At 35.7% G+C, this 24,729-nt stretch overlaps 1 protein-coding gene across 6 annotated transcripts in view; it reads right to left on the reverse strand.

Annotated features, from left to right (window-relative positions):
* The window catches only part of FER (FER tyrosine kinase), a 183,158-nt gene that overhangs the window by 52,326 nt on the left and 106,103 nt on the right, over positions 1 to 24,729 (reverse strand). For all 6 annotated transcript variants that reach the window (XM_067316386.1, XM_067316385.1, XM_067316383.1 and 3 more), the window contains 3 exons: positions 13,582 to 13,638; positions 10,395 to 10,510; positions 8,514 to 8,608 (listed from right to left, as the gene is read on the reverse strand). In XM_067316386.1, the coding sequence (XP_067172487.1) occupies positions 8,514 to 8,608; positions 10,395 to 10,510; positions 13,582 to 13,638 (268 nt within the window). The remainder of the gene's footprint in view (positions 1 to 8,513; positions 8,609 to 10,394; positions 10,511 to 13,581; positions 13,639 to 24,729) is intronic.

The following is a 24,729-nucleotide window of genomic DNA, read 5'->3' on the forward strand; positions in this document are numbered from 1 at the left end:
GCAGGTGACTTGGCAGCAGAAGACCAGTGCTCTGAGGAGCCCACAGCACAGATCACTCATCAGCACAAGCTCTGCACTCCAATAAAATGAAGATGTGACAATGTTACAACATATTACATGTGCCGTTTCTCTTCCTGTTATTCTAACAGGAAGGCAGACTGTTGCCATAAGATTCTCCAAATGAGGAAAAAATTGGCAAGGGTCAGCAACCTTGCCTCAGATTTAAGGCAGGTCAAGTAAGCCAGATTCTGACGCCAGTGATCAGGCCACAACAACCACTGATTCCCAAAGGCATAAAGGCCTGTCCAAAAACCAGTGTGTCATCACCAGTCAAGAGGAACCCAGAAATCATAGCGAGAACTCAACAGTCAGCACCTTTTCTCCTCTGGGCTGCACAAAATAATCCTGCTGAGACAACGGGGACACTACGTCTTGGTACTGTGGCAATGAGGACATAGCAGTATGAGGCAGATACAACTAAGAAATTAACTAAAATGAAAATTATCCTCCCTGTCCAGGAAGCCTTCCACTGAGATTTGTTACATTAATTCCTACAAACTGGACTATGTTAAAAAAAAAAAATCAATATCTTTGAAAGAGATTTTGGGCAAGAAAATAATGATGATCCATGTGAAACAGCACACACATGTAGAACAATTTTTTTAATCTAAAGAAAAAAATGAACATTTCTCTCTAAATGCAGACACATTAAAAATGATAGATATTTTTACTTAGAAGTTGTTTTAGGTAAAGCGAAAAGTAATAAGATGAAGGAATATCTACAAACAAAACTAAAGAAACAACACTGCACACAAAAGTGCCTGCAGCTGTCAAAACACTTCTGCTAAATTTTTATGTTTGGTTGCTTTCATCCAGACTTTGAACAGACTGTCCAGTTGTTTTGTCTACTTGCTGATGGATGAAATAGGCATTTATTTTTGTATAGCCTTGTTATAAAACACAGTATCATCAAAGCCTTAAATATCTGAAAAGATAAAAATCAAATTCTAATCTCAAATATTACAATAAAAAAGACTCTATAGCAGGGCTTTGGTTTTGTTCCATCAGAGAGAAGCTCTGAGCTGAAAGGAATTTTTAATCATCATCATCTAGTGCCCAGCAGAGGAATCTGACTGTTCCCCCTCTTCTCTTAATGTCCTCACAGGTGCAAACCATGCAGCAAACAGGAGGAGGGCAGAGCCACACATGAATATATAATACTAAGGAAAGGGGAGGAAGAAGAGTTGGGATGTGGGGGAGGTTACAAGAGGGTTGGGGAGGAGAGGATGAAGTGGGACATAGTCATGGTGAGCTCTCTGATTCATAGTTGGGGGGTGACATGCTCAACAGCAGAGAAGGGGGCAGAGGCAGAAGCTTGGCAGGTTGCAGAGGGGTAGAAACAAATTAAAATGGAGTAAGAGCTGGAGTGAGTAAGCCAAGCTGGACCAAAGCCAACTGCAGACAGAATAGTATGAACAGGGTGCAGAGGTAGCCCCAGAGTCTGGTTTAGGAATGGCTTATGAGATCCTGTTACAGGCATTGTAAGGTTGGCTATGCTGTTTAGGAACGTGCCTGGGAGCCAGCATGGCTGCATTCATGCAATGCTGCACCTGAGCTAATAAAACCTGCCACCTCTGAATTGTTTCTGCATCAATGGCATAGACAATTTGCATCCCAAATGATTCAGTCCAAATCACAACAGGTTACGTTATCCAGCTGCAAAGATGGATGTGATGACCTTGCTGAATTCCACCTTGAAAGCTAGTTAATATGTCTAGGCATAAGCTGAACAGCCATAGCTGAAACCTGAATTCAGTGTTAAATTCAGACAACCTTCTTGTACTATCAGATTACTGGATGTTTTCATAGCCGTTTATATGTACAAGCATAGCTCTACCTGTTTGCAGCTGCAAGTGTTCAGGAAATCTATTCCAATGTATGTCAGCATTAGCCTAAATAAAACATGGAATACAAACTCAGTATCCAATTGAGTGGGAGGGTAGGGGAAAGCATGCACCTGTTATCAGATAGGAATTCTACAGCTGTATCAGAAATGCATGATAGTATTCCAGAGTAAAGTTTGCAATGCACTTAATATTAGGGGGAAAACTCCAGAAATGTCCACTGGGAGGGGAGGGGGGAAATCACACTCAGAACAGATAATTGATAGGATACATTAAATAAGGCCTGTGGCCACAGAACAGATTTGGAGAAGAGAAACAAATACTGAAAAACGATTCACAATTGCACAAGGCAAGGATCTGGCAAGGAACAAAAATCTAGTTATTAAAGGTTGTTTCATAATATATATATATATGCTAGAGGAAGCTAAATTAAGACTCAACAGACGAGCCAGAATATTGAACTGCCTATTTTTGAATGCCTGACTTCTCAAAAGGAAAGTTCTGTTAAGACAGGGTGTGACAGAAGGATAGTTGAGCTTCTTCTTTTCCTTCTCTTACGGTAGTTTTAAGACTAACAGTGTGGGATAAAGCACAGAAAACCCACTGGGGCAGGGAAGGAAAAAAAGAGAAAAGAACAATGAATACACTGACCTGGAAAATACGAGTAAAATGTCCAATTTTTTCGATTGATGTGGCCTCAGAGAGAAGTTATGTGCTTCCTTAAACAGTAGTATAAATCATAGCTTAAAAATAATCCTCACATTTGAAAACCATCCCTGACAAAGGCTTTTTTATATGAGGAAACTCCTGCCCTAAAAGCTACAGACTGCATTCACAGGGTGTGAAATATGCAGCTGAACAGTATGCTCACTGAACAATTTTAAGACTAATATGCCACCTTTAACAGATTTTCAGTCAGATTAAGTCTTTAATCAAGTTCACAAGACAACTCCACAGACTCAAGGGCCTATTCTAACTTCAAGCATTTGGCAAACTTCAACATATGGATTCTCCGTAAACACACCTGGGATTTCTTTTTCCCCCAAATCATTAGTAACTCTCATTTCACTTTAACTTCTTCTTGCCTTTTTAGGATAAACTGAGCACGTAAAACACATTACAATAGATTACTAAGAGTTACTGTATTAAATTATATAATCATACAGAATCCATATTTTTTAAGATTAGAAAATATCAGAAAAATCTCTCAAATACCATCTTCGCAGCAAATCTTATCAGACCTGCTTATCTGACATTCCTTTATAAAGTGGTAAGAAAAAAAGACGACTATTACAGAGAAAAAAACTCACAGCAATCTATATCATTACCAGATTTTTTCACAATACTAACAGGTTCCAATAGTCTTGTCTGTCCAACTAGAATTTTTGAAAGGTATGAAAATTTTGGTCAGTATACACTAACTGGCGAGCTGCACTCTGCTTTTACTGGAGCTGATCTGAATCACCTCCACTCCTTCAATGAAGGATATAAAATTCACTGTGTAATCTTGCAATTACAGCAAGATTTATTTCATTGTACTGTAAAACACAATATGCCTTGTCTGGTATGGGGTTCTCATTAGCTCTGTTTTAACACAGCATTTGAAATCTACTCATGGTCAGTGGAGACTTAGGGGAAGTAACTGGCAATCCAAATACTCTATTTTTTCCCCCCTCTGTTCAGTAGTCTCACTGGGAGCAGCATCAGCAGGCACAGACTTCACCCACTGTATTCTCTCCAGGCGTTGCTGCAAGTTAAAGTTTGGGGTTGTAAAGCCAAGTTCCCAGGCTCACTCTTTGAATAACAGCCTGCAGTTAAAACACAGTTCTCCACTGGGTGCATCACACTTAGTGTGCGTATGCCATGCAGATCATCAGCTCACGCTCAGCAAATTAGCCTGGTGTGACTTCCTGTGCAGGGAGCTCTGCGCAAAATCACACCGAGCCCGCACCCCACAGCAAGCGCTCTCGGGCTCCAGACACCCCGGCACATGCCCAGGGAGCGGAGATTCACTGATTCATCACCTGTATGATCTAGAAGTCAGCACATCTGCCTTACCGTATGCGCGTGGAAGATTTGCTGGCATGACCATATACACTGTCCAGGCCTATCCTTAATTAAAAGACTCCTAACAGAATGCTAAGGGTTGAAGCTGGCAATATGAAAACAGAAAATGTGAGCAAAGGTAAGCACACACCACCAACAACTGTCAAACTTACACTAGAAATACACAGTGCATGTGAAACAACGGGCACACAAAATGCATGGGTGTTGCTCTCCTCAAATTTTCTTTCTTTTTAATAGTCTTAGTATTTTCAAACTGATAACTAAAGCTGTCAAAAGGAAAGAGTCATAACTACCAGACAGGAAGCAGAAATGGCTATGAGACGATCCTCATTCAAATGTTGCAATACAAACAACATTTCCCAATAGAGTTGTTTTATTAATTCTTAGTCAACTAAAAATTCACAGAAAAAGCCTACATTACTGTAAAATTTCAGTTAATTTAGTTAAGTTAGCTAGTCAGGAAACATATTCAAAGCCACACAGCAACTTCGATGTTGGGACTTTGAAAAGATTGAGGCAGTAGTTCCTTCCAGGTAATACTCCAAAGTTATTTATATAAGACAGAATAAAATTATTTGTAACAGTGCTTTAAAGGCTGTTGGGAATTTAGCCACTGTACAACCACAAATCAAAGTTTTAAAACCATCTACCTTGCTAAACTGCTTTTTCACTGCAGTTACCTAGCATAACTCAATCCTGCAAATAAGGTTTTTCTATAGATCTCTGTTAACTTACAAATATACAAAATGTTAATGTGATAAAGAATTAAGGACAAAGAACTTCAATGGTTATCCTGGCAATCTTCTTGGGTTGGGGGAAGAGAGGAAGAATAATTTGTTTGGGTTTTCAAAGTTCCTTTATTATTATTTTTTTAATTCTCATCTTAAATTCCTGAAAGACTGTTTTGTGTCACATCTCTTCTATACACGTAACTCTCAATGTATATATGAAGGACAGGGTTGCTGTTACATATGTCTTAGGTTCTGTTTGAGTGACAAGCAGTATTTTTATTAGTTTAAGGTTTTTATCAATTCGAGAAACAGCTGTTAGAAAGCAGTCCAAATGATGTTATAAACAATTTCTGAAACAAGAAGCACATATCTACCAAATAATGCTCTTTAGAACACCAACCAAGGATTTCTTGTTAGTAGGTAACCACTACCACCTACTGAAATATTTATTCGTGGTATGGGTGTCACAAGAAATAAGAAACAGCTGGCAGAATATTCTGCATTCAAAGAAAAAATTATTTGTCTTCCTAACTTGGAGAATGGTGCCAGTTGCTTACCTAGAAAACAGGATAACACAACTCTTTTTAAAATATTCCAGTTGTTTCTTCCTATATTAAAACATATTGATTGGTCTCATGTGTTGCTGCATATAGTTTTTTTTAAAATGTAAGATGTTTATCTTATGACTGCCAGCGGGCATACTCTATTAGACAATCATAAAATATCTCTTTGTTGAAGTATTTGTTATGATCTCTGAGTCCTCAGCAGAAATTCTCTTTAATCAGTTTATTGGACTCTGTGAACTTGTTACAATAATAAGCTGCAGCTTAATTTTTAAAAAATTTAAGCGTCTTACACCTATGTTTTCAATTTAGTGGATAAAATTTCTTAAGTACCATCATAAAAATATGGTTAGAGTAACAAAGAAAAGCAAGTTTTGTCTTTCCAGGCCTTCTCCTTTCTCAGTCAATTTAAGGGACTGTTTTTTTCATTAAATGTTGTCTGAGAAGCTAGAAGGACTAGTGAGACATCATACCAACAAGGTCTAGAGAAGGATGCTGCAGACTGGTTACAGAATGTTGCTCTCCTCCCCCTTCGCAGTGGTTCCCGCAGGGAGACCCATGGGACAAGACTGAGAGGAGAGGAGATGAGCCCTGCCTCTAACAGCCCGTCCAGGAGAGGAGAGATGGAATCTATTTTCCACACATGCATCCCTTAAAGTAAAGAGAAGTTATAATACACACACACACAAGATTAAGATATTTCCTTCATTTTTTGATAGATGATGGGCAGGGAAAAAGATAACACAGCCTTTCCCTGTTAGAGTAATCTACTGTGAATTGACACTGGGTGGATGTGTGAAGTTAGTTCAAAATTGCCATCAGCAATCTTAGAAGAAACTGAAATGTAAGCAAATGATGGGTTTTTTTCATTAACATATATAATTTCTGATCTACCTTTTCACTTTGGTTATATATCTGCAGCATGCTCTGCTACCTTCTTCTCAGTTACTCACTGCTATGCCAACTTTCTTGAATTTTCTTTATCAATGTGATCCTTTCTTTAGGAAGCCTGTCACTTGTTATGTTCCGTAAACACAAAAATTAAAGGATCTACCTATAAAAGATGCTTATCTTTGACAATTGCTTTATTTCTCTATCTCATTAACAACATCTGGGATGTTTTTGTACCTAACAATGGAGGCACAGACGCTTAAGTACGCATTTGCCACTCTGTACTGCTTTCAGTGATGCCCTTATCCAGATGCAGAGGCCTCAATTCCATTTACACTTGGGACAACGGAAAACAAACAAACCAACAGAGCTTGCTCTTCAGAGGAAATTAATGACAGAATCACCTCTCTACATGAAGTGCTGAGTTTCCAAAGCAATTTTTAACACCTGAACAAAAGAAGAATCTGAACTGAAATCTGAATCTGAACTGAAAAGCAGATTTAGCCACTGCTGAAACACTGAAACCCACATGAAAGCAATCTTAAAAGACACAGTAAGCACCAAACAGTATACATGCATTTGGAAAAAAACACAGCAGGAAAATCACAAACACTAAACAGAACACAAAAAACTTGTCACAGGGGGGATTCCACATTTTATGGAGCTGTTTCTAATCTTTTTTCAGAGAAAAACCTGCCACACAGATTTATGAATCACATATTTTCACAGCTGCACATTTACAGAATACAATTCTAACCTAAAACATTCCATTTTTAACTATTAAAAAGAACATCAGAATTAAACTGCTTAAACACCTTCAAGCATAAGCATCTGTAAGACAAAACACAGACAAAACACATGCTGAGAAAGCCGAGTGATGACTGCAAGTCAGCAAGCCCACCAATAATTTTTTCTTCAAAGGGCAGCAGGTCAAAGCACTAATAATAATTATTTTAGATAATCTCATCCAACTTGCTATTATAGAGCAGAAAACTAGTAAAATCAGAGTCACTGTTTTTCTGAACTGAACTAACCTAGTGTTTTGTCTCTCTTTCCTCTGTCAACTTCTTCAGAGGTGACATCCTTATCCTAGCTGATTGGTGTGCTGGCCAAGTTTTAACTCTTGAAAGAACACAAAGAAGTGTGTGATGGTTTGAACCTAGTACAAAGTTACTGAGGGCATGCAGCATGGAAGCTAGCCAGAGCACTTACAGCCCAGCAAAATAGGATTAGAATTAAGAAGTTTCTTGCAAACTCAAAGTCAGGCGAGAGAAGAATTTTTGGATAGGTTTGACATGGGAATAGGTGAAAGACTTTCACTAATTCCTTCTAAAATTGTATTAGTATGTTCCTACAGCTTTTGCTAGCCTCTGAAAACCCTGAACCAGAACAATAAAGGTGTTAGAAGATCAGGATTTATATTTATCGGCAGAGATGTCTGGAGAAGCTGATTACCAAGTATGCCTGTCTCAGGACCTGTCTCAGGACAATGCTGTAAGTCTCCATTTTCATAAAGTTAATCACATGTGCAAATACAATAATCTAATATAATCTAATTGAATAAAGGCAGGTAAAAGATTTCATCAGTGAACTTGTACTAAAGCCAGTACTCAAGAATTATAAACAATATTTACTAAGTCTTCATGAATGAAATGGTTTGTAATACAGCTTGCAGTATAATTTAGAAGACAAAACTAGTGATATGTAAACAAGCATGCTGGTGCGTATTAAGCAATACTAGAGGCTACCAAAAACACCATTTTCCAGCTGCTGAGAGAATCAACAGAGCAATAAAATTGCCCAAAAGCTGATATCATCCCAACAATTTGAAACTCTGCAACTGTGAGTGAATAACATGAACTCAAAATTCCAAAAATAAATTAAGACTATCTGATAAACTGAATAATTTTGCTGAAGAGAAAGCTATTTATTAGAAACAGCAACCTATCAATTACTATTTATATTACCAAAGATAATCCAAATTTGAATTACTAAAACTGAAACACTCCCCACTCATGTAGCTACTTTAAATACAAGCATCATAGCATTCACAATATAACCCTAATTTTAAAGAAAGTATTATGTACTATCTTTTCAGGAAAGAAACTTAGATATGGCAGAGATACCTTGTAGCAAATTCTGTTGTTTTGAATGGCTACAGAAAAACTTAGAACAGATTTGAATAACTCATTCCACTCTTAAACTGGTAGAAGTGAAGATCTACAAAGATTTGCAATACAGGTGAGTTTTGAGATCAGTCATTAGAATGGAAATAAAAGCAAATAGCAAACAATACCTTTTATGCTACAGAAACACTACATATTAACATATGCTGTGAAAAAAGAAAAAAAAATTACCTGGAACAAGTTCCATAACAATATAAATAGGTTGCCGTTGTGTGCAAACTCCAATAAGTTTTACAATATTAGGATGATCATATTGTTTGAGTATTCTGCAAAACATACATTAGGTTTATTATATTAATAAACTTTATTGTACAAACCTATTAAGTATCATATGAAAATATCTTAAACCCTTAGTGTTATTTTAATGGAACATGCCATTAATGCTATTGCTAAAAAACAAAACAAAAACAATGCAAGAGACAAATCATCATTCTGTTTGAACTGAGGGCATATCAACTGACTTAGAAATCAAGATTGAACACCATATTATTTTGATTGTAATCCTACCATTTGTCTACATAAAAAAAGAACTGAAAAACTGCTTGACAGGTTTGGCATTTCTCAAGAACCCTTCCAATTAAATAGCATTTCAGTGGCAAATCAGTAGCAGAGTTATGTCAAAAAAGCATGTGCTGTTCAAATCACACTCATTGCAATTTTAATCCACAAAATTAATTAGTACAATAAGTTTTAAAACAATATAGAGACAGCAATTTTAATTTGGGAGAACTAAACAAAAACATTTACATCTTCTTACACAATGCTTTAATATGAACATTTGCAGCCAAAACCAGCATGCTACGATTTATAAGTAAAATGAAGGGCTAGGAAGAATTCTAGAGAGATATTATAACTTTTAAATGTTTTTTTTCTATTATTTGGTAACTTAAACTGCCTCTTCTTTTTCTCTTCTTCCTATGAGCAAGAGTAAAATAGTAGCCTACTTGGTACATACATACTTAGTGAGAAATAATGCATTTCATTTTTTTCCCTAGCATTACAGTGTTTCTTCAGTGGTAAGTCGCTTAGCAAATGAAAGATCGCTGCAGTAGCCAACTGAGTTATGAGCCATTTAAAAATATTCAAAAACTATAATGGCTGATATTAGTTCTTTATATAATGTCTTATACTTTTCCATATTGATCATACTATTTTTTGGTAAAAATGAAAATATATCATGTTCCATTAGAAGAAGAGAGCAAGAAAATTTATTTATTTTTAATTATTTAAATAATTTTTAAATTATCTTGATACACTCCCTCTACCCTTAGGACTTAGAATCTAATTATTTGCTTAATCAGCCTATATTCAAAATACTTAGTATATTGTGGTATGACTGCCATTTGAAAAACAGGGTATGCAATCATACGCTGTCTGAAACAGCAAAGAATCACTCTTCTGAAGTGGATTCTTCTTCCGAAGAGAAAATTAGTAAATGGGATGTATACTATAACCTGGCCAAATCTGAAGAGCTGTTAGTCGAGCACGTGAGAAGGTAGGATTTATGGCTGATATAATCACATTTAAAGTAACAGGTTGCCCAGAGAGGTGGTGGAGTCTCCTTCTCTGGAGATATTCAAAACGCGCCTGGATGCAATCCTGTGCAATGTGCTCTAGGTGAGCCTGCTCGAGCAGGGGGGTTGGACTAGATGATCTCCAGAGGTCCCTTCCAACCTCAGCGATTCTGTGGTTCTGTGATTCTGTGAACAACGTCTCCTTATCCCAATCCTTAAGATACATCTCAGACAAAGTTCTAAATGGAGGCAATTACAGTAACAGAAATATGTTTTTATAGACACAGCCTGCTTTGCTGAAGAGGTGGTTTAAGCAAGTGCAGATGCTGCTGCATTCGCACATTTAAAATATCTATTTTTAGCTACTGGGGAAACAGTTGTAGAATGTATTGAGGGAGAGGAAAAAAAGGGAAAAGGAAAAGTTTAAGAATGCTTCTTTGAATTTTTGTAAAGGTCATTTTTTATAAATCCATTCAAAAACAAGCTTTGAAAAAACAACCCCAAATAAATATATTTTAATTAAATTTAGAGAACCTACCTGGCTTCTGACAGAAATTTTATTTTCAGCTCCTGAGGAAGATCTTCTTTACAAGTTTTTACAGCAACAGGAGTCTTATCCTTTAATGTTCCTTTATATACCTCACCAAAATTACCCTGAAATCAGGAGAAAAAAATAATTCTTATTAAACAAAGCCTTCACAAATATCCAGAAAAATACTGCAGACATCTCATGCTAGAAAGCATTTGAACTGGTACAGCATTTTACAATGCTTTTATGAAGTCACATGAAGTCTCCTTCCAATATCTTTGCCCTTAACACAGTTCAGTTCACACAGACATCGTATATCTGTTATATGAATATTACATATGAATTCTAAATTGACCTTGTTGGAAAGAGAGAGAAAGAAAACCCATCAATTGTGTAATTATGATTTTCTTGTAAAACATCTTAGTAACTTCTAAAGTCAATAGATACTGAAAATAGTATTTTCTTTCTTATTGTTACTCCCTCCCTCTTTCATTTTCAAACTGTTGTATTTTAACAATGGTCCTCAACTTCTGTCTGTAAGATACGAAAACATGATCTGCGAAACTAGGACAAAACATTTTAAAATCACATAAACATTCTCAAACATACACGGAAGGAAAAAAGCAAACTAAGAAAAAAATAATCAATATTCAACCTTAATTCTGATTGTAAATTAAAAGCACTGAAAAAAATGTGCTTTTTCCCAAAATGGTTAAGTGTCCCACAATATACTTTTTTATAAGCTAAGCCGATCAACACTGTTTTATAAAGACAAGTATGCAGGCCCTCACATTTGGACATGAATTTAGAAAGCAGCTCCTTTTTATAACCATTTTAGATTTTTTTCACCAGTGTAAGTTATATATTTTTTCAATTTTCATAGGATGTGATTGAAATAATTAGCAGAATAGTCTTCATCACATTATTTGCTACTTAAACAGAATGAAAAGGAATTAAGACAGATACTGAAGGAAGAAGTGTATTATTTACCGAAACACTGGGGTCAAACAAAAACTCACAAGAAAACAAACCCAAAAATTGAAGATTTCACTCTTTTAGTTAAGCTTTGTATTTCCCAAAGAACTAATACAACCCCATTTTAAAGGTATGTCAGGTATATTTCCACGAGCTCCTCTCCCACATGCTTGTATCTGGAGCTGCATGTGAGTTCAACAGACAGCAAAAAAACTCCTGGAAATGTCTTCCTTTCTTTCTTCAGTGATGGAGATTTCTTTATATCATGCACTTGAATACTGTAGTGCCGAAGGAAGATTGAAAAGGAAAAAAAAACCCTCGCAGATGAAAAATAATAGTGTTACTACTTACAAAGGAAGAAATTCAGGTGCCTAAACACAGGTCTCTAGTAGTATTTTGTACATTCTAGGATAACTGAGACAGCAACACAGCTGGCAAACACCACATATCATCTACAACAGTCATCCTGAATCCCTTCTAAAATATCACTTCTAAAGGCTAGCACGCTACCTCTGATATCTAAAATAGCACTAGATGCCCACAGGTAAGCAGCTGAATCACTCCTAATATTCTTTCCTCTAAGTTTCTGTTTAGAAGTACTTAATAGTAAAAACTGAATCTACTTTAAAGACTACTGAAGTATTAAAAATGTTTTCTTGATATAAAATATTTCATTATCACTTTATATATGATTTTCAATACAACATTTATTTTATATAACTTTCATTTTGCAGGGTATTAGTGAATAGAGTAAAGAATAAATGGACCATTCACTTCTGAGGTGAAAAAAAATCTTCCCCTTATTAAAGTTTGCATCTTCTTCTGCATCAAACTTTTATGATTTTCCTATTCACCTTTTGCAGGCCACTCAAGATTTTATCATCCTTCATATTTCTCATTTCCAGGGTGAATGGCAGCAGTTTATTTAACATTTTTTCATATGGAAACTATCCCACACCTTTGATCATCCTGTTATTCTCATCTCTTCTAGTTTGACTATAGCTTTTTAGAGATAGATACATAACAGATTTATATCATGGACCAAGAAACTTGTTACTCAGTTCATTATTTTTTAAATAATTCTTAACTAGATTTGCTTTTATAATTGCTTCTAAGCACCTATTTGTCTTTATTGAGGGTAAAAAATGTTTTGCACCAAAAATATGAATACATTCATAAAATCATTTTAACTACCTTCACTCATCAAGCCTAGTTCATATTTCTTTTTCGGAAGATAAGCCTTTTTGATGTCTGAATCTTTATTTCTTTATGCTTGAATCATCTTTATTTTTCTCCTTTTGAGACGTTTCTGTTAAGAATGGGAAACTGGCACTGCACCTGTATAGCATTTTTTGTGGACGCAGCTCTGTCTAAAGATAGTTAATACTTCTTGTCATCTTAAAACTATTGAAGAGATTTTATCCCAGGAAACAGATTCTTCAGACAGTATTTAATTCCCTCACTTCTTGAATAGTTTAATTGATTCTTGTAGTGTGTCTCTTAATACTAAGACAACTGTTGTTTTCATTTGGCTTCTCATTTAAGCCTATTTTTCAAGTTTTTGGACATCTTTTGGACATGGTGTCCAAAGTAGCATTTGCCCTAACTTTGCTGGTAGGTGCAAAGCTGCTGAAATTGTAAGTGGGGTAACAAGGTAACAATTACCTGAGCAGGAGTACTTTAAAGACTTACAGCTACTAAGCAGAATTTGTGATATGAACTACAGCACATAAGAATTAATTTAATACATGTAACTATTGTGAAGTTACCTGTCATTCAGTAAGTCATACAAAAGCAATGAGCATTTGTTTTAACAAGTGTTGGTTAAATCACCTTATTATATCAAATTCTTCATTTATTTAAAACTTCCTATTCTGCAACAATATTTTTCTTTTGTAAGATTCAACAAAGTAAAATAGCCACATAAATGCTTTACAGAAATCTAGCTAGCTTTCAGGTTAGGTTTTAGGCCTTCCACACGAGAAAAATATGCACGCTACAGTTAAACATTTTCAGCAGTAAAACAAACATATTATATCATTTACCTGTAAATGTGATGTACATTTACTTAAAGCACAATGCTATGATTGTGTTGAAGTAAAAGAACTGGTATAAAAATTGCATACCAGAGTAATTTAAAAGATAAGGAAAATAGAAAATGTATAGACTTCATGACTAATATATACTTATTTAAATGTTATTTAGCTCATTGGTTACTTACTTTGCCCAGTAATTCCCCCAGTGTGACATCTTCATGATTGAGAACCCATTTCTTATCCTACGGAAAGAAAAGGAAAGAAGAATTTTCAGTTTGTGCCAGTACCTATGTCCTTTAACATACATTCCAGCCAGTGGAAAAGGACCTAAAGAATCACTTTTTTCAGCTCACTTAGTAAACAGCATGCTAAGAAGTTAACAATTCAAGAGTTTGTAAAACAGATTCTAGAAATCTTGCCACACAATATGATACTGTAAAATACTATATAGCAAATTTCTATCAGAAGATTAGGCCTGCAACATGACAGTATGTATGTAGAAACAACACAGTATATACTTTTCACAAAAGCTCTCGAAAGCTCTTGCCAAAAATGACTTAAGTGAAAATCAGATATGAACACTTCCATTTTAGAATACAAAATAACATATTGCTAGATCAAAAAGCCATTTCTCTCCTAGGTGTACTGAAAAAGGAACAAACTTTTCTAAACATGAAATAGACATGAATTTGCATTTCTTAAATCTTTTGTGGTAGTTTCATATATTACACGAAACCACTTGAAAAAGATAACATAACAAATGCCAATTACAGTATCCATTCAGTGCTGATGACCAACACTGCAAATATTCTTCAACAGCCCATAGATGCATCAAAAACAATTCTAAGCTTCTTGCTACACAGACTTATTTAATAAATACTTAGTTAAAATGTTATAGTTGGATATTTTAAATCTATACCATACAATGAAACAACTACTACTTCTCATTTTTAATAGTCTGTTAGCATCTGAACTACTAACAACCTTGCAAACACTACTACCATCAATCATGTTACTGGTAAGGTCCTAATTATATTTCAAGCATTCTCTATTACTAATGAAACAGATCAAACAAATAAACAAGTGTACTGCCAATTCAATAAATCATTCCACCTTAAAGCTCACAGAAAACCAAACCAAACATGCTGGTTTTGCAGTATCCCTGATATTAGAATATCAGTTTTACTGGAAGATGAAGGACTTGGCCCCATTTCTACTGAGAATGCATCAATTTCAGCACCTAAACAAAACCAAATTACAGCACAGAGTATTCATTTCTAGGATTCAGAGTCTCAAAGTCTTTAGGACTTTTACAGACTAAAACTGATACCAGAACTCTATGATAAAAATGTACCGATGCCAATAGAGTGTTATGGAACGTGCGTTGTGCTGCTGTGATGTGCACTGAGCAATCTCCTAGCAATCCTACTATGTGTAATTGTCTATTCCATAGGACACAGTTTTGATTAATCAACAGAAGTGAAAGAAAATTAACAAAAAGCTTTTGGAATTTATTAGAATTATAACGATTTAAAGTTACCTTCTTCCTATACACTTTTACGTTCAATTAAGCTCTGAAATATATTATGGTCATCTTCTGTTGACTATGCATTAAGCGAGAGTGAATACTGTTATAACAGAATGTAGTTTACAACCAAGTTTTTAAAAACAAAGCCCGCATACTTTCATTCAGAGAGTTAAAAAAAAAAAAAAAGACACAATATCTTTATGTGGCCATCTCAAAATCAATATATGAGTTGTAGTTTAAAAGCATGTGCTATTAAACATTCTCATACCAGCATCAAGGAAAAGTACAAGAGATTTCACTTTTAGCAAATGTTAAGAGGAGATTGAAACATTTTAATTTAAGGAATAATCATTTTCCAAAGTGTTCTTAATTTTTTGGACCACATTGTCCCATTTGCTTTCAGGATAAAAAACAATAGCAGGAGAATTATTGCCACCATTTTCTTTACCAGATATAAAGATCTTAACATATTAAAACAAAATTTTCAACTGAAAAACTGGAAAAGGAAGTAGGAAATACGTGTTAAGGTATTACATTCATGAAAGTTCTTAGCACAGGTTACAATATTTATCAAGTGCTTTTTTTCCTGGTTTGCTTTACAATGTTAAGTACATTTAACATGATGCTGAACAAAGTCTGTTTCATTTTGATTTAGATATTCTCATTTCTGCTAATATATTTATCAAACTGTTCCACTTAGATATTAAAACTAACAGCTATTTGTCGTACTGCTAAGGTCACACATAGTCTTTGTCATCCTGTAATTGGTGCCTGCTTTCCAAGTGAACCACAGTATGCAAGTGGGCTCTCACTGATAATCACTACATCAGACAACAGCACATAATGCATATATGCATTTTATCACATGCCAAAATTTCACTCACTATTGCTAATAGCTTTACAGTTTGAAATTATCTTAAAAACAAAATGAAAGCATACGCTGCCCCATTATTCTCTCCCTCAAGCATAATGTACCAGGTTGAATGAAACCGAAATATTGTTGTAGATGCAGCTCTGAAGAGGGCTACCACTGCATAAAAATGCATGCATATGTTTTAACCCTCTGATTTTTATTTTGGTGCACCATAAGGCACACTAATTCAGGAATGACAAATTATACTAGCTTCTCAAGCTTCCAGGATCTTCTGTGTTTAACAAACCAACACACACATCTGTCGGATATTGGTTAAGTACAAGAGAGAACTTAGTAATAATTGTTAGTACTGAGCAGGAAAAATACTTTACATCACACTGTCACACTCATATTAGCCTAGAATTTTATAAAGCCTTGGACAGATGAGAAAATTTTATTAATATTCACTTCTGTTTACTTAAAATCATTAAAGCAGAGGCTAAAGATATAGGGTAAATAAAGTTACTACTTGATAATGCTTGCTAATTTGGTATTAGGCAATTTTATGACAGATGAACACAACAAATCTTCTTACATAGCATTCAAGTGATAAAGATGGGTCTGGCTGCAGGAAAACATTTTTTTTTTTTTTTTAACAAGATCTTTTGTGCCCTTGAAATTTTATATTACATGCTCCTAGAACATTATCAAGCCACAATTCCTTGTGAAAAGTCTGCAATTGACCATAATTATTAGGAACAATTTGGTACTATGCATACTAAAATAACACTAAAAAAACATACTTGATAAACAGGAGGAGAAAGCTTACAGACTCAGTCTTCAATAATGCAGATTCTCAGACAACATTCAGAGCATGCCCCATATTTTTCTTTAAAAGCTCTTCCACATCCTGCCCATGTCAAACCAGCCTTCAAAATCCATACTTCTCACTCTTTGAACTCTCTCATCACACGCTTCCCACACAAAATTAGGACATTTACCTTCCAAGTCTGTCTTTATTCTACGCTGACAGTGAGTTGGGTGCCACTGAGCACTCGCATAAGCATGCAGCAGAGCAGACACCACACACTAGGGCAGTAAGACACTGCCGATCAGTAGATACATGCTAACTGATGGGCTCAAGGCTGTTCCTTCAAACGAGCCGATGCAGCATGCAGAGTACAAAGTTTGAGCTTTATACAAGTGGCTGCTTGGACTGCTTGCATCCAAGCCTAATCCTGGTGGTACCCAAGCATAACACAGAGTTCTATCTAACCAGCTAAGATTCATGCTGACAACTGCTAAAAACACCAAAAAGCAGTTGGGGTGAACAATCAAGCAACGCAAATGTTGTAACAGTGTACAGAGATGAAAAGGAAAAAAAATAAGCAGTTCTTTCAACACACAGTTACTATGCCAAGTTTGAATGCAAAAGACCTTCCAAGCATGGAACAGAATAATTTTGGTCTAAATTCCAAAGCAGTTTTAGCTGTGGAGCTTTTAAAAATCACTTCTACTTTACCTGCCTCAGATATGATAGCTAATAACCTGTGCTTTGAATAGAGTAAGGAATTTTGTGTTTCTCTGTTCCTAAGTGGAGCAAAGACTCATTTGTGTTTGTTATGCATTTACAAAGCCATAGATAAAACAGAGTAGGAAAAAATGTGAAACAATTTACTATGCTTAACTCCAAAATAGCTCATTTGAAAACTGGACTTAAATCATTCATTGAAAATCACTAGGCTAGGGAAAAATTCCTATGCTCAAACAAACTTTCTTATTACCTACATCATTCTCCATCATTTGTACATAACTTCACTGCTGGTAAGCCTTTCCCCTATAAACCAGACCAAATCACTTTAAAGTTCTGCAAAGAGATGTAACATATATTATCAAACTTGCCAAGTTTCTTAAAAATCATTGCAAACTAAAGTAATATCATATTCATTATAAGAAATTCATTTAAATATACAAACATTCATTTCACTTCCTCCTGTATTTTTTACTAGTTTTTTTTTTTTTAATCAAAGTTGTTGTGACCCTTTGCAATGATAAAGTTCTACTGGGAAGATTAAAATTTAAACAACAAAATCAGGAAACAATTACTACTTATTAGGTAATATTAGAGTGGTCTATAGAGTTCACATTTCAAAGCATCTCTTAAAAAAAATTCATAATGCAAGAAGAAAATATTGCCTCAAAACTTAAAAAAAAAAAGTACCTGAGAAAACAATGACCTCAGATTTTAGTATTACTTCATATTTGACAACTTCCACCACTCATTGAATATTATTTTGTTGCTATTGCCTTCAAACTAGTCACTTAAGTTTATAAAAATACAAATATTTGCAACAAAAACAGCATGGAATTATATTTTCAGCTACAGCAGGTAGGAAATATTCTACTCCACATGCTGACAAGGCTTCCAAGTAAGTGTAGTGTATGAATCCTCTAGTTAAAACAAGAGACTCAGTAGAGATTACACTAGAAGAATGCAGACAGAATATCTATTATCTTTTTCAAGTCCCAGAGAAGATGTTTTTAAAGTAACTCACTATGGGCTACTAAAACATTTGAACCATACATGTGGGGAAAAACTAGAATTCAGTGATTTTTCCAAATTGCTTTTGTAAGGAGCGTGTCCTAACTTGAATCTGCCTGACCTGGCAATCATTCTTCCTGACAACTGCAACACACAGAGACTGACTTGTTGCAGCTGTCTTAGGAGCCTTTTTTAGTTGGCTGTCCCATTTATTTGCATGGAAAGCGAGCCTACAAGTTGGGCACTGCTGTTCCCTGGACCTGCTGGGTGCTTCAGCCTCTCATTTGCTGGTTCTGGTCCCTGCTCTGCCTCCTGCTCTGCTCTGGTTCCTCTGCCTGCCAACCCACCTGTGATTCCCACTGATACAACCCAGCCTTGCCTGGACTTCAGTCTTGTGATACCATCTCCCCTGTTTCTTCAGCTCAGATGAGCCTCTGGCAACAACCTTCTCTCACCCCATGGATGGAGCCTTTCCTGAAGTGCTTCATCTTCCCCCCCCCCCCCCCGAATGCCAAAGATGGGGATGGGGGGGAGGGAACAGTTTTTGAAGGAGAAACCTATTTGCAATCCGTATAAGAAAGTATGATACATTCTATTATTAGTGATACTGCAGCCATTTTATAAAATGCTCTAATAATTCTACCATTTGAAACAGAACTTGAAAGAAAGCATGAAGAATATCCCATGATAAAAAAGTCTTTGTCCCACAACAAACTTCAGATAATTGTAAAATATAACAATAAATTATCTGAAATAAACTAGAAGATATAAAGTATTGAAAATGAGAATTTCAGTTTTGTCATTAGCATTCACAGAAAGATTTCAGTAGCATAAAAAATTATATATGGATATAATGCTCCACTTTATACACAATCCAAATACAGCTTCAGTAGCTCAAGCCCAGCCTCCAATTCTATGGCATTACTGAGGCAGTTCTCCTGTTTCCCATAATGGAGACAAGAAGCTAGCCACTACTTCCACATCTTCACCTTAGGCTCAGTGACTCACAACACACTCTGCTAAGAAAACAATCTCTCTGTTGCCAGTAGCTGCAATTCCTACTTTAGCTCAAACAAGGGCAGCCTGGACTGCAAAGGAAAATTTCATGGAATCTCAACGGGAATTGGACATTTAATACCCTTGTACATCCTGTACCAAGGAAACCTGAGAGCTGGGCCTCAAATTCAGGAGGTTTTTTTTTCCAAATGAAGCAACTCAAAAAACAGAGTGGAGCATTCAGTGTATGAGCTGATCTAATACAAGAATCCATTTATTTACTCTTCCACAAATGGTAAGCTTCAGTGTTGTGCAGTGTGGGGAGAGAGACAGTTATTGTACTGTTTGCCAGTATCTAAGTAGTTGATGGAAAAATACTTGCGAGTTTTGAAAGCAAAATGTTAGTATGAACTACTACTTGTCTGACAACCCTCATTCATTGCACTGAAAGAACTGTGCTCTATTCCAAGAACTGTGCACAGGTATACAGCTGTATGATGCTCACCCTGTAAATCACTGTAACTAATTGTGGTGGTCTTTCACCCCTAAGACTGTCAATGAGATCCTCTGCAAATGCCTAAAAGAAGTTTATTTACTTATGTTTCGGGGAAATGTATGGTCTCAAAAAGTCCTATTTTCATATAGGGTTGTGCCCCAAGATACTAAAATTTTTAACATAAGTTCAAACCATACTTAAAATCATTTTGCTGCACCTGAAGACATGCTGGAGAAGGTCTCATACTCAGCTAAAACTCAAGGAATTGCTTTAGCCAAAACACTAAGTGATTTTAATGTACAACACAGGGTTTCAGCAATATGTCTACAAAAATAAGACCTTTACAAGAGAGTAGAAATTTCACTTTTCAATTTAACTACATAGTCTTATTCAAATATATTTTGTGCTGACCAATTATACATCTGACTAATCTACATCAGAACTATTTATTCCTGCATTATTTCAATTACATTTTAAAGACAGACTTTTTCTCTGTAATTATCAAACTAATATATGAAAAAATCCCTTTGTCTCTACTTCTCAAAGATAGAGAAAGCCCTTTTGTATGTAATTAGACCTTAATGCAGGGCATTATCTCTCTTGTTAAGGGTACAACCTGTCTGCCCTATGTCAAACCATATTATCTGCCTGGAACCAGATATTATATAAAATTATTTCTGCTAAAAGACTAAATCCTAGCAGAAGTCATGACAACCACCATCACTGCCTTTAACTCATCAATTTTTAAATGCAAAAGCAAATGGTGCAGAATGCATAAAAAAAAATTAGTTATTAGTGAGACAGATAACCAACAAGGGATATGTTGATTCCCTAGGAAAGCAACTGTTAAAAAGAAAAGAAACCCTGCCTTGAACCCTAGGTAACTGGTATAGAGTACTGAGTACAACCCGAGTACAGAGCCTGATCAAGGCCCTTTTTGAAACACAAAGCTTGAGACCATCTTAAAAGAAGCTGGAAGATGATTTTTTTTTAAAACTCTGAAAGCTCTTCTACCCCTTCAGCTGAGAGGGGTTCAGTCTTTGACAGAATATCATCCACAGCGCTCTAATTCACAGTACTGCGTATTTCCTTTGGGCTACATACCCAGTGACTTTTGCTGTCAACTCATAAGGAAAGTGGAGGATTATATTGACTTACTTCTCCTTCTTTTTGAAAGGAGAAAACCATTAGAAAAATGGAAGGTGTACAGAAGAAACACACTGCACAGTGCACCTTGCTAGGAAAGTCACTACTCATTACCTTCTTCCACATCTTTAGATTTAGATGAATTAAGTGGGGCGGGGGGGAGGATGAGGACAGGAAAGAAGAGGAAAAGTCATTTCTACTGAGATTTCTAGGACTTCTTTCTTATGTTCAAGGCCACAGGATCACATAAATGATTGCTTCCATAAGCCATGCTTAGTGCACATTCTGGAGACCCTCTGAGTGTCTCTAGTTATTCTCCCAAACTCCCTGAATGCCGCATGGTCTGCCTCCATCACATGAGTTCTTGTACCACACCACCATGCCTGTGTGATGGGATCCATGCACAGCCATTCCCCCTTCATTGCGGAGGGCTTCCGAGGAAAGTCTCAATAGCTGCTAGTTGATTTTTCACCTATAGACAAGATTCTTGATCGAAACTGCTGGCTCACTGACCAGAAGCACCATATTTCCTTCATCTCCTGCTTGTGATTTTGCTCCAATTTAGAACTGTTCTGTTCACCAAAGCCTGCAATATTTTCTAGGTATTTTTTGTTGATTGGATACCTCATTCAGAAGCTGTTACACTATAAACAGATAGATGGGCCAGCAAACTGAATGCACACTTTCCTCTACCAATAAAGCTCAAGTTTAAGTAAATGATTTGTAAAGAAATTTTTTTAGGAAAAAAAAAATTAAAAATGACTGCTTGGAAGTATTAATGGAATTGTTTTTACATTGAAATAAATTCTGTAAAAGCAAAAACGTTCAGAATTAAAAAGTTAATGGATTTTTTTTTACCTAATTCCCAAGATTCAATACTTCAGTGAATGACTTTTTGAAAATATTGACAACATGACATTTCAAAGGCTTGTTTATGAAGAACACATCTGATGCATAAACCTTCAGAGGAATAATTAAACAAAATGGCACTATAAACTGCAATCAAATGAACTGTCAAAGGATTTGTTATCACTATATTAGTACATTAATCACTACCTGTATTCTTCTTTTTATGAAAACTTTATTATACCAGTGTAACCTACTCATTTGATTCAGTATCCTGGTTCAGCCAGATTTTTCACAAAGGATTATTCAAAGTTTGATCATTTTTGCTACTAAAGCTCTTGTTGGCTTACGATAAAATTCTTTATCAATAAGTATATGAGAATTGTGCCAACTTGTTATAATCAGTTTCATAAGCTATCAGTAAACGAATATTGATTTAAATGGTACATAAATTAGAGTTGCCTATTTATGAGTGATTTGCTCTATGAATAGAAATATTTAATTACTTTTGTAGGTATACAAACTATATCTTAAGTTGAAGAGCCTCATCACATATGTCACTCCAGCAGCTAATTGGCTGAACCAGCAGAACGAAGAGAAGGCAGCTGCCGCTCTGGGAAACACTCAAACGATCCTTTCTGTTTCTAGTTGGAATATCTTCAAAACTGCTCTTTTACTACTCATCAGGCACCATCTGCACAAACCTCAAAAGCAGACAGCTAAAGAAAACGATGCAACCCTTAGCATCTCACGTTCCTTCTGATTGCACTTTTCATCACTCATTTAGTCTCTAACTTTTGTGTATTCATAATTGATTCTGACACCAGGAAAATTTGACAGACCATCCATGAGAGATGAGCAGAAGATATATAGTGTAACGCAATCAACAGAACAGAAATTGTAACCAGGACTTCTCACTCCTATCTAATTTCCCTCCCCTTAAACTATTCTGTATCAGCTATTCTGTTGTGCTCCTCCCTCCCACCTTTTTTCTCCCCTCTGGTTCAGTGAAACCTTAAAGACTAAACTCAGTAATTTTTCAATAGGAAAATATCAAAATACAATCTTCTTCCCTCTTCATATAACCTACGCTTTTTGTGAGGGTTACCGTTAAGATTCTGGATCCAAAAAAAAAAAAAAAAAAAAAAGGCAGCCTCACTACCATATTCTATTCCTCCACTCAAAAAGCAAACTCACTCACTTGAGATTAGTTTTTGAAAGAGGAAAAAAAAAGTTTAGGCACTCCAGGACAGGCTTAGCACTGTAAACTCTATGCAGAGAGAAATGAGTAAGCCTTAGCACTGGCTAAGCCTGCAATTTCCTCCTAAGGTACATGACTCTTCGTGCACTAAGAAGGGAAGCTGGAAACCTAACTCAGGGCTTATGGTGGTAGTGAAACACGTCAACCTATGGTCCCTAAGTCCATCTGTGTATTCAACTATCAAACTGTAGATGGTCCCTCTGTCCTATAGCACTAGTCTAGCTAAAGAAGAAAACATATTAAATAGAAATATTAAACTGAAAAAGGCTAGAGCTTCACATGCATTAAAATTCTACTTAGTATCTTAGGTACTTGTAGAAGGATTTCACTCCTGTACACTCTTCTGACCCCCACCAATGCAGTGAAAAAGTATCCAAGAGAAAATGTCATCTACCTCATAAAAGTGTACAATTCTGGCGTTAGAAAAGAAACAAACTCAATTTTCTAATTTGCAATGTGTTAAATATCCATTTAAGTACTCTGTTTTGAAACAAAGTGTCTCTGGTTCAAATGATTATTTTAATTAATAAACCATAGTATGAGCAGTACCGCAAGGTGAACAGTATCAAGAACAAGGCTATCTATGTTTTTACTGAAAGTATGTTGCCTCAGTAATATTCTGTTCAAATTGCATGGAATTGAATGTGTCAACAGTCAATATTTCTGCACAACTGCCAATAATACATTAATTAAGCACACAAAAGAGTGGATGCATATCAGTGTGGTAGCTTGAAAATATACAGACTATGTAATGTGTTTTGGGGTTTATTTACTGTTCAGGAGTTTAAAAGACAGCTTTGGCTATACCCAAAACTATTTGAGAATTTCTTTGGCATTAGCGCAAGTTAAACAATAGCTAGAAACAAAGTCATGTCTTTTTTCTATCTGATCACAAACTTCATGATTTGGACATGTGCTTGTTTCTGATTATGAACAGAATGTAAAAAAAGTATTTCTCCACTTGTTAAATGCTATTACTCCATAAATGAATCGCATGTGCAAAAGGTACTGAAAGATACAAAAGAAAGTGACAGAAAAATGGAAAATCTTTAATGTAGGTATGTGTAGATAGACAGCACAATGCCCATCAGTCTGAGTCCTAAAAATTCACATTTTGACAGAGTTGTTTCTAACTTAAACATAGCAAATTCAGTACATTCTCTTATCTAATCATAACCTAATCAGAATGAGAGAGAAGGCCAGAACTCTTGAGACTTCTAATGCCACTACTATTCCCCCCCTGCAAAAGGGACCTGTTTATGATGTAGCCCTCTTCTTGCAACACTATGATAAACATCCCCTTACCTAGTCCTTGTTCAGACTTTTCCACCCTTAATTTTGGACCACAGAATGTGAAAGCACTTTAGACAAATCCAGTTACAGAAATTAACACTTGGACACACCTGCTTGCTATTGTATAATATACCTTATTTCCAAATGGGATTGTCTCAGAAAACCAGAAACTTTATCATGTTCTACTTCGTATATGTCCTTTGGTGACCACTACTCCCAGCTATTTTATTCTCAAGACAAACATGAAAGAAGCTGAAACTGAATTACATGAATGCCGTACTTGATAGCCAAGCATAGTAACTGACTCGGCTCAAATAGAGCTTTACTACCTTTTGGGAGACAACCCTTTATCGGATATAAGGAGCTATTTGG

Source organism: Apteryx mantelli, chromosome Z (genome assembly GCF_036417845.1).
Source record: "Apteryx mantelli isolate bAptMan1 chromosome Z, bAptMan1.hap1, whole genome shotgun sequence".
In the NCBI taxonomy this organism is placed as follows: domain Eukaryota; kingdom Metazoa; phylum Chordata; class Aves; order Apterygiformes; family Apterygidae; genus Apteryx; species Apteryx mantelli.